The following is a 15,737-nucleotide window of genomic DNA, read 5'->3' as shown; positions in this document are numbered from 1 at the left end:
CAAGTTTGGGATCTACCGCTCAAAGACAAAAATATATGAAGAGATGTAGATTTTTTTTTAACAGAACGTTGTTCACTAGTTGATAAAGCGACCATTTCACTGGTCATTTGCCAAACTCTACTAAAAGTTCATCTTGAAGCAGTGACTGATGTGTTGGACGAGTGTGTGTGACAGTCATGGTCGGAGGCTTCGGAGCCACAGCAGTGACTGTAGACGACAGGATAATGAAGGAGCTGATAAAGCTTTAATAAACAGCACGGAGACGTGAGATGAAACAACAGACACACACAGAGAAGTGATGCTGCGACTGCTCTCCACACGGAGGAAAAACTGCCAGGCAGTGTGTGTGTGTGTGTGTGTGTGTGTGTGTCTGAGGCTGTAACAGATGGGGGATCTACTGCTGTGATTGTGTGAGGTCACGTCGGTGACGATGTCTGTGAGATGCAGCTCGTGAGCACCACCACAGACTGAAGCAAACACAGAAGCAGTTTGATGAAGTTGTTCTGTTTTCACCTGACAACTGTTCACCGACTCGTCACTATGACCACACGTGTGTGTGTGTGTGTGTGTGTGTGTGTGCACTATAACATCTGTTACTCTGGAAACTTGTCGGCTCCTCATACACTGAATCTTGGCCTTACAGCAGCAGGACGACGGTTCAAGACCTGGTCGTATCGGTTGACTTTTCTGTGAGTTTGTGCGTCTGCGCCATGACAAAATGTTAGAAAATAAAATCTAAAGTAAAATGTAATAAATCCCTTATCATTTATACATGTTTATATATTACAGCCCAGTGATCTACGACAGCAAGATATCATTTATTTTAGTGTTTTTAACCATAATGTGTTATAGTAAATGATTGATTGGTTATAACTATTAATGATAAGTAATAATTACCTGCATCGACTGAATTACTAAGTCGTTGGCAACATGTAGAGAAAGAGCTTTCAAAAAACACAAACTACAAAGTACTTTATATACATACGTATACTTGTATATATTTAGTAGAATTATTAACTGTGCCATAATAAATATAAAGGGTTGACGGTGGTTTCCTTTTTTTTTTTCTCTCTCTCCAGATTGTTTATATTCCGTCATGTTTTCAGTGTAACAGAGCCAACAGAACGCTAACGCAGCAGGTGGACGCACACACGACGTACACCACTGAAGATCCTATATTAATGAGAGTGCACGGATGTGGGTGCACGTGCACGTGCTGGTGCACAGAGGTGGCGTAATGTCTTTGTTCTACGATCGGCAGACTTTAGCAGACAACAGCAGATGGTGGAGTGAAACGAGACAACGGAAGAGGGGGAGGAGAAGACGGAGGAGATGCTTCCATCATGTCATCATCATCATCATCATCATCATCATCATCATCGTCCTCCTTCTTCTGTTTCCTCTCCGTAAACACAAACAGGCTGGCACAACGCTCCACGTCTAATCTGTGTTTTATTTAGGCACACTCTATTAAAAGACGGAATTAAAAGATTTACTTCCAGATTTGGTCGGTCAGTTTTTCCCCGTGTCGTTTTCCAAATCTTTAAATTTAGGTATTAAAGGGAACTGGGAATCACAGAAATGAAGTAGCAAAGTTTTCGTTTTTTTTTTTTTTTTAAATAATGCAGCTTAGAAGACGTGCCAGAATGAAGCAGCAAAGTTTTCGTTTTTTTTTTTTTAATAATGCAGCTTAAAGGACGTGCCAGAAGTTTGCAGAATTCAGAGTTGTGAAAAACCTGAACTGGAGTCACAGTTTTATTTTTTGACATATGCTGAGTTCCCTCTCCGTGTCGTTAACGCTCTAAAACTGGACTTCTGTTGGAAACCATGTGTATTTTGGCAGAGTAGAGTAAAAGTGTGTGTGTGTTTAGTGACAGTGACTCTGTGAAACCCTGAAGACGCTGCAGCTACTGAGGTGTGAAGACAGGATTCTGGTTGTACTCTCTGATGTGTAAAAATCACACACACACACAGAGAGAGAGTATAACTAGTACAACTTCAGTGTGTTCTACTGGCTGGAGGAGTTGCCAGTGTTTACTAACAGGGAATGACCTTTGACCTTTATGAGGTATCGGGGGGTTTTCAATATGACAGTTAAAGGGACTTTTATTGGATATAAAAAAGTACATTATATTAAATCCACAATCTGGGAGCTTTGGTTTAATCACGATTAATCATGATTAATAAATTATAAAAAAAACAATAATAAATGTACTTTCGCCTGTGCTTAAAAAATGCCATTGTATGCAAACACAATGACAAATTAAAAAAACCCTGGAACATGTATATTCTTCTGCTTCATTTCCTGCCTGAATTTTCAATAGGGCTGTGTGTGTGTGTGTGTGTGTGTGTGTGTGTGGAGAACTTCCTGGCAGCTGCTGAGGAAACATCAGTGGATAACAGGACAGAGACAGGAAAAAAAAGAAAAAAGAAAAAGCAGCAATAAAAAAGGAACAGACACTGCTTAAAATGGAAAAGAAAAATAGAGAAAGACACCAGAGATTAGAGGAGACGAGAGTCGAAAAGAACCAAATGGAAAATGATGGTTCTCTTATGTAAAAAAAAAAGTCAAACATCTTGTTATTTTTGCTTCATGCTACAGTGGAGGCGTGCAGAAATGACAGGTTAAATTGGTACAGATAAATGAAAGTCAGCACCAAAAGAGATGATAACATAAAAACATTCACAGGATCCACAAAGAGGAAAAAAGTCAGAGCTGCAGAGTTTAGACAAGTGAGAGCCAATAGGAAAAAAGGAAAAAAAAAGAAAACCAACTACTGTACAGAAGAGAAAGTCGTGAGGCTGATCTACTGTATCAGACATCTACAGCCTCATAAAGTGAGGAGTTATAAGTAAAATAAAATCAGTCACAGTTGTAGGTCATGCAACAGGAAACAAGGAAACGCAAGAGAACAAGAGAAGAAGAGTTGTTAAAACAGGAGTTTATTGAAATCAAAACAGAGTGAAAAGGAACAGAGAAGGAGCCGGGGCAGAAACTGGGGTTTTAAAAACCAAATCAACTCTGGTTCTCCTTAACTACTGAATGTTAGAGAAGTTCATCATCTGTGACATCTCTCAGAAACTCTGAGCTCAGAGAAATAGAAAAAAAAAAAGGGGCTGGGCCATATATGGAGGTGCGCCCCATCCATTTAACCACCTGTTCCTACAGTGTTATTTTTCATCACTCTTCACTGGTTCCTACCATTTCTCTGGGCAGGAACAAGTCCTCCAGCCTGAGGACCACCAGGGAGACGCTCTCTCCTGGACGAGTGCTGCGCAGCATGGACACCAACTCCTCTTGGTTGACACCTGTGATATCCACGCCATTGACCTACACAAAGAAGACAATGGCTGCAATAATGGCTGCAATAATGGCTGCATACAGTTCACCTGGTGGACTCAGAGTGCAGTACACGCTCCGTACCTCCAGGATGCGATCCCCAGGCTGCAGGCGTCCGTCTTTGACAGCAGCTCCGCGCGGCAGAATGTTTTTGACTAGAATGGGTCCAGGAGCGTGGACTGAGGAGTCTCTGGTCACTACAGTGAAACCAAGACCTTCTGAGCCTAGATGAACACACATGGTATCAATGAGAGGTACTATGTGGTGATGGTACACACTGACATGGACAAACACACAACAACTCCCCGGGAAACCCCCTGGTGGTCAGAGGATCAGGCTTCTTATTGGTGGAGTGAATGATTAGTGTGAACGTGTGGTGCTCACAAAACACAAAAACCAGTATGTGTGTCCCAGGTGGTGTGTGTTTAGCAGCACCTGCTGCTGCAGCACCTGCAGATGTGGAGGATTTAAAAAACGGGTTCAAGAGCGGGGCACGGAGGAAGAAGATGAGGAGGCAACGAGGAGAAGGGTAAAAGGGAAACGAGAGCAACACAGTGTGAAAATGAGGAGTGAATGTTCTGGAAAGAGAGCGACGATGAAGATTAAAATAGTAATCAGTGAAAAAGAGCGCCGCATAATGTGTATGAAAGCATCGGTAGACGCGCACGCCCGGACGGAAAGGCCACACGCAGACAGCCAAGGACTGCTGGTGTGTTTTATGGACCTCATTTAATCTGGTCTCTTTAGCAGAGCCGAGTCAGCAGTTTGGCCCCGTATGAATTCATATCAGCAGAAATGAACAGATCAATAAAGACTTAATAGACCCTGAAGACGGAGAATCAGGAAGATGGAGAGAGTGAGAGAGGACGGCAGGAAGGAGACTCGGCCGCAGGAAGGAGGACAGAACCATTTATATAAACACAACAGCTCACGACATACAACGGAATAGAGGCTGTCGGACAAGAAGTTTCTGGAAAAAAAGAATTAATTCAGTGCAGAAAAAGAGAGAACAGTATTGATCAGGGAACCAGGGTCTGGATACAGACACCAGGACTGATGCTTCCTTCAAGACTCAAACACATGTTGACCTGGTGTTTCTATTAATCAACTCCCTATTTTGTACATTTAAATGTGAAGTTTAATTTATTATTTTAATGGTATCTGATGCTGAATTTGTATCAGATTGTTCATTTGTTTAATGAAACACTGAAATAATTTCTCACGGTTAAAATGAACCTTTGTTCAAAAAGAGTTTTTTCAATTGAATAATGGAGAAGCTCTGCTCAATTTCTGTTTGCTGTCAGCTTCCAAAAAATTGACTTTTTTAAAAAAAATTATTTCGCTTTATTTTGTCCTTATTTTTCTATAGATATTACAGTGTGTCTAACGCAGCGGGCTCCACTCACTGACTGACTTGTCCATGGTCAAGTATAATAGTTTTTAAGTTTTAAGTTCACCCCTCAGACTGAGGACGGAGCAGAATAACGCACTGCAGTGAAGTGAAGCCTGCTGGTGTGACTCCGTCAGATCACACACCTGTGGGTTTTCTCACCTTTGGACAAGTCAATCCTCAGTCTTCGGCCATTTCTCTTATTGGCCACGAGGCTGGTGAGAGGTGGATTTTTCTTATAGAGAGGACTCTCACTCCTGCCTTTAGAAATCTGGGGGGGGGGGGGGGGAGGGAGAACCCCCCTTTTTGGGGGGGGGGGGGGGGGGGGCGAGAGGGAAAAATTCAAGTCATTTATTTAAATAAAGAGGAAAATGTACATTTAAACAGACATTTTTCGACACACTCTCTCCTGGTCTGTAGTTTTATCATTCGGTTTATCGGTAGAAGAGCTGAGCTGTGGTAGAAAACCAACCAGAAACAGCTGTTCTTGGACTAACAGTGTCGTGGGAATGGTTTAATATTTTTTTGTTCATGTCCAAAGAAAGTAACATGAAGACCACACTGGGTTAATGTAGACCATTTTCCACGAATCAAAGCAGGAGACTCATTTAAAAAAAGCTTTTCTTCAGGACACGGCGCTCCGACATCTACATTAAAAAAAAAACACTTTTTTACTGTAACAAGATGGTAAGTAACGGTTGCTTAGTAACCGCTTCCACTAAGCCAGCTGTTATTTGAAATGTCAGCCCTGTCACCATGGTGATGCTGACGCTAAAATTACATGTGGATGAATCAGATTTCACAGTTCATCAAGAATCACAGGGGAGGTGGGGGGGTGGGGGGGGGCAATACATGGAAAACATTAACTTTAAATTAAAGAATGTGTCAATAGTAGAAATTATGGGATGTTGTAAAAAAATTATTTTGATTTGAAAATGATTATGTTCATCTGTTTTAAATGAGGATATCTGAGCTCTTCATAGACAATGGAACTCCTCATCCTCGTCCTCTGATCTCTGAGGTTGTGAGGATGAGGAAGGTGCGATGGACTTTGTTTGTGTGTTTCACATCCATGTAACAGCAGAGCAACATACACTGAGAGAAGGTTCCAGAGCGGCCGCATCCTCTGCTGACCGTGCGCCTGGATTCTCGTGAGGCTTAAACACAGGTTTGGCTTTGACAGGCGGGGGCTCTTTACTCCTGGGGATGCTGGGGCCGTTGTCCACAACGGTGCCGTTGCCAAACAGCTGACCAATCAGACTCTTTTCATAGCGTTCTCTGTTGGAGGAGGGAACCACGTCCAATCGGACCACCGGGGAGTGCATCGCCTGGCGAAAGACTTCCTGCGCTCTGGGAGACAAAATGAGAGAATACGTACGTTTAAAATTAATTAAATAAAACTGTTATTTGATTATGTTTTTCTTGGAGGCTCTTTGGACAAATATACTTGACCCCTGAAGTACTGTGTGTGTATACACCGATATACAATGTACTTCAACCAACCTCAGTCCAACATAAAAAAATACTAAAACGTGTAATGTACTGTATTTTCTAAAACATTTGCTGAAGTGTAAGCTATAAAGTTTTCATCAGTCAAAAACACAGAAATGAGCCACCTGTTCACCAGTCCATTAGAGTCACATGATCCATAAAAAGCTGATTTGGCCGACAATTAGTCTGTATGAGATTATGCTAAGTAAGTTATTGAGACTATTGTGTCAGGAGCGATGGAAGTCACCATCATTCTCCTCAGATAACTGACAGAGAAAATCCACTTTGTTTCAATTTGATTGGATTACGGCCCTATTGTTTCCCGCCTAGATTACTGTTACTTATAATGATCTCGACGGTCCAGAGACCGAGGACTGTGTTCAAAAGACATCTATTAAAAGTATAATAAAACTAAACGAACTTTTATAGATTAGGTTTGCAACACTAACAGTCAAAGTTACATATAAGAAAACTTTGGATATAATGCAGTAAAGTGGAACTGCAGGGGATTTTAACTTTAGTTTCAAGGACCAACTACACAACAGACCAGGATACTTAGAATACTAATTTATATTTAGAAAAGAAATTATCAAAGAATGAAAGCTGCCCTTCTAGAAACAAGAAAGATTCTTCCTACATCTAATCAGTCTGCCAATGTGTAGAAACCTTTGAATTAGAAAGAATAATCTTAAATGAAAGCTGCCCTTCTAGAAACAAGAACTAGAAACTAGACAACTAAACAACTAGAAAGAATAATCTTAGAACTAGTATAAATTCCTCAAACTAAACCAAACTGACACTTGACACAAAGTCCTTTGATTGAACAAATAAATGTGTTCTACTGAGAAAATGAAGATGTTGAAAAAGTTCTACATCTGGATATCTGTCTGTCTACCTCAGATTTTTCCATGTCTAAAGTTCAAACTAAACCAAACTGACACTTGACAGAAACTTTGAATAAATACATACTCCCTGACTCTTTAATATAGTAGTATAAAGTACTAATAAGTACATATGTGACTCCCTGACTGTTTCCCCTCAGTCTTTCTCTCAGACCCAGATGTGAGAACAGAGAACATCATCACAGTCATGTCGGTGTCGTTGTTGTTGTCGTCGTTGTTGTTGTTTTTTACCACCACGTCTTCTGTTGTTTTATTGCTCTATAATCATGTTCCACATCCTCAGATGTTTTTATCTAATTATACTTTGTTTCAGGTGCTTCGATTCTTCTCTACGTCAAGTCTGCAGAGCAACATCTGCTCTCACCTGGTTCTAAAACAACAACGTTCTCTGAGGAATGTGACGGAACACAGAGACGCACAGAGGCCAGGAATCTCTTACAAACACACGGAGAACTCTACAAACATCTGACAAATGTTTTGTTTTTTCTCCCTAATTCTCTGTAACGTCAGACACTGACGGTGGTTGTTGTTGCAGGACAGAGACGAGAGTGAAAAAAAAACAAAGTCTCTCCAACATGTTACATACATGGACATGAATGTGTTCACTGGCTCTGAAGGTCAAAGGTCAAGAATCACAATTATTATTATTATTGTTGTTATTATAATATAATTAAAGCTCTAAATACACACAGAGACAGACAGTCACAGGTGCAGAGGAACATTAATCACTACTGTATAAACTAATACTCTAGTACCTTTACCCCCCCACACATTATTTAATACCCATGGTTCTAGCTCCGACCAGCACTCGTGCACTCACTGGCTGAACGTCTTGTCCATGAGGTCAGTGTTGTTGATCCTGACGATGCACTCGTCCTCCTGGAACAAGCCCTCCCTCCTGGAGCGACTCTCCTCCTCCACGCCACGGACGTACAGACCCAGAGGCCTGGAACAGAAATGAGGGGACGATGAGTCTCGGCCTCGGCCTCTTGTTACACTTTGTTTAATAAAACAGACGTAAGTGACTGGTATCAACGGTCTTCACACCATGTGAGTCACTAAGTTCAGTTAAGGACGGTTCACGTCTCTGCCAAGAACATTCTTCAGCTCTGGTGGTGAGGTATGAGGTCAGGTCCATGACTTTAAACTGTGTTTGTCCTCGTGTCCATTTGAATCTGACTGAAACTGAAACCACTGGACATCAGCAGACAGACTGGTGCAATGGTAGGACTCACACCAGCCACTAGGGGGTTCCACGTCTGATACCACCTAGTCCTGTCAGGAAGGGCATTAAGTGTAAAAATTCTGCGATGTCACCATGCAGTGTACCGCTGCGGCGCCCCCTGATGACAAATTGATGTCACCTTTTTTTCCTCAGCTCATCTCATTCACAGGTTAGTGATGAACGACAGGAACAGCAGCAGACAATAAGAGGGAAAAACCTTTCCAGGTCGAGGAAGAACAGACAGGTGTAAAGACAAACCCTGAACATCAGACAATAAGAAAAAAAAATTCCACTTTCCTCAGTTCATCACTTTTCCCACAGATGCAGTGCTGAACAAGAGCAGTGATGACAGGGACGCATCAAAGGCATCTCCAAACGTATGAATGTAGGTCAGAAGTTGAAAGGGATTATGGGATAGTGGAGAGGTTTAGGAAAACAGGGAGGAGAAGATACGGAGAAAAATGACAGAGGGAGTTAGAGAGGGAGGGAGAGAGAGGTGAGTTTAAGGAGGAAATTGACAAGGTCAGGTGAGTCATGAGAACAGACAGAGAAATTTATCCTGCTTCCTTTTTGGAAATCTCCATCTGCTGTCTGACGGTAACACGCCCAAACAAAAGCACTGCAGAGCTCCGTCCAGAGGAGGAAAATAGATTATGAGAAGGAAAATGGTCAAGTTCAGTTGGAGATCGTGTCCAACAGACGATGTTGTTTTTGTCTGGGACTGGACTGAGGTCTGACCTGTGGCTGCAGGAACACGGACATCACAGCTCTGGTCCAGAAAATCATATTTTACTATGAAAACATTCAAAAATCTTACTGGTCTATAAGTCAGATTTATTCATAAATATTCTGAATGATCTAATCTGCAGAGACATGAAGAACAAAGACATGCCACAGTCACCGTGGTGAAACCCTAATGTGAACTCAACTCTGAAGGTTTTCGTTATTTTCCACTTACCGACCACTGAGCGAGGAGCAGTAGGGCACCACGTGGATCCCAAGTGGACTATCTTCTCCCAGGATCTCCAACGTTCTGATCAGGCTACGAGTACAAACACAGAGATGAGAGTTGGTGAGTATTCTTCATCAAAGGTTTCACTAGGATCTGAGAAAAAACCCAAAACGTTTCAACCTGGAACCAAACCGTACGAGACAAACTTGTGAAGACAAATTGAGTTCTGAGCACTTCTCAAGTACAAGGACAATCAGGAAGGGTCTCAAAGTTTATACAAATAAGCCAATGAGGGAGCAGGTAATCAAGTAAAGACGTTTTTACGATGAGACGAATGGCGAAGATGGAAAAGAAATTGAAAATTGAAAATTAGGGTGAAGTTGAAGGTCAACTGTCTCAGTTCATTTATAGTGAAAGACTAAATTCATTCTTCATGAAGGAGGTCTATAATAACAGACCACACACACACAGACAGAGCTGAGTGTGAATGAAAAGTTTGTCATTCATCCGACTGAGCTGCTTCCTCTCTCTCTCTCCGACTGAGCGTGTTTGGGATTCTCTCTGTGTTTAAATGTGAGTCTTTGTTTGTTTGATTAGTTTATCTCTCAGACCACAGCCATTAATCCTCCCTCGACCTTCTCTCTGCTCCCGCTCTCTGTGTTTTCTAAGAGAGCTGAAACTAACTCAGGTTTCATTCTCTCTCTCTCTCTCTGTAACTCTGCTCATTTCGTTTCCCTCCTTCACCGCCGACCGACTGTCCCTCAAACGTCCATGAAGCCACAGCGATGCTGAAGCTGATAAAGTTCAGAGAAGACGACGACTGTGTGTGGAAACAGACTAACAACAGACACTAGAAAATAAAAAACTCCCCCAGTTTCAGCCTGGTCTCCCAGACTGTTCTAAAAAACCAACAGATCACACAACGTTTTTTTGTCTTTTGTCCACACTTCACATGGTCAAAGCATTCTTTTGCCACTTGTCCAAACCCAGTGGTTCCCAAAGTGGACACTGGTCGCCCCTGGGGGCACGGGGCAAATTCATTTCAATGTCATTATTTTCTTTAATTATGACCCATTGGATTATGAATTAAAAAAAAAATATATAATTAAACCCAATACTTACTAATCTGACTCTAACGCTAAACCCATATAACGTCTTCTCACTCAGCGGGGGACGTGCAAAATGTCCCCCACTGAGAAATAGTACTTAGTCCCACAAGTGTAGATAAACCAGAATCACACACACACACAGTCCATTTGCATCCTTTTCTTTGATGTTTTTGGGACATGTTTGACAGGCTCCATCAATAAAAATAAAAAAAACTAAAGTGGACAGAGAGACAAAACAGGTGAGAGTTAAGTAAGGAGTGAGGCAGAGAGGTGTGAGTGGAGGGGGGAGAAAAAAAAAGGCTGAGAGAAAAAAAAAAAAGGGCCGAACACAGAGAGATGAAGAGAGCAGGTGTTTCCTTTATCCAGCTGCCACTTCACTGATCCTCAGTGTGAAGGACAGAAACACGGCAGAGAAATAACAAAAGAGCAGGATATGCATTACCTTCCCCTCAGAGCGTCTCACCCTCTCACTGCTCTTTATTTATCAGCTCTCTCTCTCTCTTTTTTTTTTCATTTTTCACAAGGCTCATCTTCAAAGAGGAGAGAACCAACAGTTTAGGGAGTAAATGGAAGGAAAATCCGCAGAAATGCACAATGTCGCTGGAGATGAATATATGCAAATACAGAAGAAAAAAAAAACATATTATTATTTATAACAATATACTTAGATGAATGAACGAGCGCAAACCTGACACTCAACAGTCGAGTGTATGTGTGCAGTAAATCTGTCAGTGCAGACAATCTGGAAAGTTTTTAAAAACAGCTGAAGCAACGATATGATTTTTTTTTTTTTTTCCTCAGAAAATACTCAACACAACAGCAGTTAATAAACCTGTGTTTGTTACTGAATTACTGCCACCATCGCCTCAGGAACGAGACAGACACACCATCACAGTCCAACTGTTAGCATTACTGTTCTGTAAATAATTATTAATAATAATCTTTCTAAAGCAGGCCAGGACAAATAGTGGCCCGCGGGCCACCTGTGGTCCACCTGGGGGCCACCTGGGGGCCACCTGCAATTATTAATAATAATCTTTCTAAAGCAGACCAGGACAAACAGTGGCCCGTGGGCCACCTGGGGGCCACCTGGGGGCGACCTCAGAGTTTAACACCTGATAATGTTTGGTGCTAAACTCAATTACCTTTTTTTTTTGTTAGAAACTGAAAACCAGACGTACAAACTGACTGAAGCGTGTGACTATAATGAAATAATTATTCTGAGCCGATAAATGAGCTGAATTCACTGTTATCACCAAGTCTACGTTATTATGATGGAGCCGAGACACAGATGGGGCTTCATCTGAAAGGCCAACTGGTGCTAACAGAGCGATTGTTCATGCAGGTCCTCATCCAAAACTGAGTCAACGATTACACAGTCTCCACATTTTCTACCACCGTGACAGTGTTTACGGAGGAGCTGGAACTTTAAAAATAACACGGGAAAAACTCTGTGAAATCTGTGGTTTGATTAATTCACTAATAGGTGAAAATACTGGGAAAAACTGTGAAGCCAACACACACCCCTAATAGATACAACTGACTGATAAAAAAAAAGAAGAAGATCTGACATTTACGTTGAAGCCAACACACACCCCTAATAGATAATGACTAGATAAAAAAATTTTTAAATTTTACCAGAAATAATCATTCACAATAATCATTTATTTTCTAAGAAATAATTAGCAGTATTTTAACCATTATAAAAAAAGACAGCAAACAAAGACGAATGAAGACAGAGAGCGAGCGCTGAGAAGACGAGCAGCGAAAAGGGAAGTGAGGACAGATGGTGGAGACAAAGGAAGGACAGATGGACAGGGACAGGCCTGTCTGATTTACAAACCATATTACAACAGAACTACAACACAGATCTTCTCCCTGGATGAACCACAGTTAACTTCCAGGGTGATAAATGAATAAATTGCGTGAACCATAAAAACACAGCCCTCCCTCCCTGATCCAGATTCTCTGGTGCATCCAGTAAAACCCATTTACCTTTTCACCTCCTGGATTCTAACACACTGCCAACGCAGTGCCTCATTTCACAAGGAAATATAATACACTGGCAACACTGTTTCATTAAACCAATCTGCAGTAAATCGTTTTCTTTGTATGAAAAGGACATTTTGATTCAAAGGTAATGACTTTGGCTGTGAGCGTGCTCAAACTTACGACCAGTCGTTGTTGTATTTATGGGCGTAGCCTCGCGCTCACTCTGAGGCGCTAAGGAATCACATGCAGCGCGGTGCACGGGGAAACACTTTACGTGTACAAACAGCGGTGTAAGAACACACTTTTATTCAACCTAGTCTCCGTCGTTCCTGTATTTACGGCTGCGTCCCTTCGTTCAGTTTAGACTTCTTTGCAATTTCAAGGATGGTTTCTTCGGCGCCCACAGAAACCATTACATGACATCACTCACAGCTGAGAAGGTCTTGGACCGTGTGTGTACATGAGAGGACATCCAGAAAATTATGAGCACACACGCCTAAAACAAATGATCATGTTAAATGAGTGAAAGGGTGTGAACGTCTGAATAAATGCCCCCAACATTAAGGGTAATAAAACCAAAAAGAAAAAAAATCATAAAGAAACATTAAAGTGTCAAAGAGTATGTTCTCATAAACTGCATGAATTATTTTCCGTTTCTTTTTTTAACCATCATCACAGCAGGGAGGAAACTACAGATCTTCTTGATGTAAGGCAAAAGATCTCACCACTCTACCACAGTGTGGCCCCATTTGAAATTCTTTAACATGAGTCACGTTTTCAACTGACTGACCAACTTCACGATGAGCTGCCAAATCTGAAATCATAAATTTGGGGGGAAAAAAACCCAATGATCCTGTAAGAAGCACAGATGTAGTTCATTGTGCGGCTGTTCTTATAATTAATTCACAGCTCATCAAACACGCACATAGGAGAGCAAAAAAAAAAAAAAAACGACATGCGTGTTTCCGTCTTAACTTCAAGTAAAAATGATTAGGCAGAATTAGACGACAGAACGAGAAAATGGAAGTCTCTGAAATTCTGTCTCTTTGTGAACCAACACCCACAGGACTGCAACGTTCTGCTTTTTTTTTTTTAAATCGACTTGATCTAATTTGCAATAATGATGAAATATTCAATAGGCTTTCAGGGGTTATTAAGTGAATCACTTCTAATGTAGTGCTAAACCTCGTACCATTTTCAACAGATTTTTTCTTCTATGGTTTCTGTGATTATAGCGAGATAAAAATAAAGACAGGTGTTTACTACAGTACTTCTTCAACTTTTTCAGTTTTACATCAATGACAAATGCAAGAAGGCGACAAATTAATGTTTGTAAAATACTAAAAAATAGTCATATATTTTTTAAAACAGTGAGTATATGGTATAAGTATTTGTCATTAACGCTGCTTGTACGAGACGTGGGGGGGGGGGTTATATACTGTGTGACATGTTTGTCAGGTGTGTGGCAACTTTCTTCCTCACCCTCTATTGAGACGTGAGGAGGCAGCAGCACGCTCCTAACACACACACACACACACACACACACGGATTAAAAAGCTCACCAGAGACGTGAGGCATTCTTCATCTCAAATAGTTAATTAAGCATCAGCTGCTAATTTATGTATGGTTGTTACTAAGTGTGTTTTTCTCAAGTGAAGCAGATGAAAGTGTGTTAGTAGTTTATTTTTGAGACTGAGCGTGTGCATCCACTCCAGTTTACACATGTCCATATCTCTGTGTGTGTGTGTGTGTGATAGAGTGACCCTGACCTTGTTTTGGAAGTGTTTCGTAGCGGGGCTAATGATGGAGCTTCTTTTTGCTAACAGTATCTGTAGGGGCCTTGATCGGCAATGGGATGCAGTTTTAATGAGGAGAAAGTAGGACACAAACACACACAAATAAACATAAATAATCATGAACATAGACAAATGTGAGCTTGAAAAAAAAACAGAAATTCTCATCCGTAGTCACCGACCACAGAGAGAGAGTGTGTCGCTTTCAGAGTTGAAATCAGACTGTTAGTAAAAACAGTGATTCAGCAGCACGAGGAGAAAAAAACACAACAAAACAGATCCACATCAAAGTGTGTGTTTGAGAGAAACTTTCACACACACACACACACACAGACAATCTGACCTGCTACTGAAGCTGTGTTTTCCTGGTGCTCGGTCAATCCCTGCAGGCCGTTCTCCAGCAGGGACGGCTCCCTGTAGAAAACACAAACAACACACAAACAAGCCTCGTCAGTTCTGCGTCTGTGGGAGAGAATGTGACATCCTTGATGTCGAGAGCACGACACTCACTGATCATTAACTAAAAGGGACCAAAGGCTCTGGAGCAATTGACTAAGTGGTTGAATTTATGTATGTGACATTTAATATACCGCACAACGCAAGAGCTCGGAGGGATCTACAAATTAGTCTGATATTTAGGAGACACGCTAACACGTGAAAAGAGCGATGGGATGAATGAGTGAAGTGATGGGAAAAATAATTTGATGGATGGACAACGTGCAAGGAGTAATTAATACTTGAAGGCAGTGATCAATAACGTCGTCGGTGTGTACGGTGGTTGAGAAAAATAAAGGGGGCAGTAAATGTGAGTCCAGGGAGCCGTAATTATTACTTTATTCACTACATGGGGTTTGAGACTGAAGGGTCAGATCCACGGGGACGGGGTTTGATGCCATGTCTCCTTTCAAGTGACAGAGGGAAGAATCATAAAATATTCAACATGTGTCAGAGTCTGTGAGGTCAGAATATGGGCTATAGATTATTTTATCTACATTTATAACGTCTGATTGAAACAGTTAGGGAAATTATAAAATGTAGTACAAACTAATAATTTGTAAAAATATTTGAAAATAATTAGCATTGATTTATTCTCTTGACGATGAACAGGAAGCCCTGGTGTCACTTCAAAGGCACTAGTCATGTCAGGGATATCTATGACGAGCATGGAAATTTAAGGATGCAAAATAACAGACAACAGTGATATAATAGGTCAAAAAAGTTCAACTAACTGTACATGTTCTTCAGGGCGTGCCTTATGTTTGGCATCCACATCTGCAGGTCTGTGTTGACATTAAATACAGGTCGAAATTTTCCATTTTTTTGTTGTTGTTCTGTCGTTATCTTCTTATCGATGTTCCTTTTATTGGCGCAAGTGAAATATACTGTGCAACACTGCCCCCCCACCAAATCTAGTGGTACTACATCCATAAGAAGTCCCAAAACATACCAAAGTTCACAGAGCACAAGCCAAAGGGTGTTCTATAGGAAAAACATTTTGTAGAATATTGGGGGGTGGGGAGGTTTCATGTGGAGATTATTGGGG

The 15,737-nt window shown here is 41.3% G+C and overlaps 1 protein-coding gene across 6 annotated transcripts in view; it reads right to left on the bottom strand.

Moving 5' to 3' along the window:
* Positions 1-15,737, bottom strand: part of pard3bb (par-3 family cell polarity regulator beta b) — a 119,087-nt gene that overhangs the window by 68,079 nt on the left and 35,271 nt on the right. For all 6 annotated transcript variants that reach the window (XM_008329106.3, XM_025063568.1, XM_025063570.1 and 3 more), the window contains exons 6-12: positions 14,538-14,608; positions 9,307-9,390; positions 7,944-8,069; positions 5,825-6,080; positions 4,893-5,001; positions 3,425-3,564; positions 3,203-3,331 (exon numbers count right to left, since the gene is read on the bottom strand). In XM_008329106.3, coding sequence (XP_008327328.1) covers positions 3,203-3,331; positions 3,425-3,564; positions 4,893-5,001; positions 5,825-6,080; positions 7,944-8,069; positions 9,307-9,390; positions 14,538-14,608 — 915 coding nt within the window. The remainder of the gene's footprint in view (positions 1-3,202; positions 3,332-3,424; positions 3,565-4,892; positions 5,002-5,824; positions 6,081-7,943; positions 8,070-9,306; positions 9,391-14,537; positions 14,609-15,737) is intronic.

The sequence above is a fragment of the Cynoglossus semilaevis genome, chromosome 16 (assembly GCF_000523025.1).
Source record: "Cynoglossus semilaevis isolate Cse_v1.0 chromosome 16, Cse_v1.0, whole genome shotgun sequence".
NCBI classification, from domain to species: domain Eukaryota; kingdom Metazoa; phylum Chordata; class Actinopteri; order Pleuronectiformes; family Cynoglossidae; genus Cynoglossus; species Cynoglossus semilaevis.
Note: the sequence above shows the minus strand (reverse complement) of the source record. Positions and strands in the feature narration are given on the sequence as shown.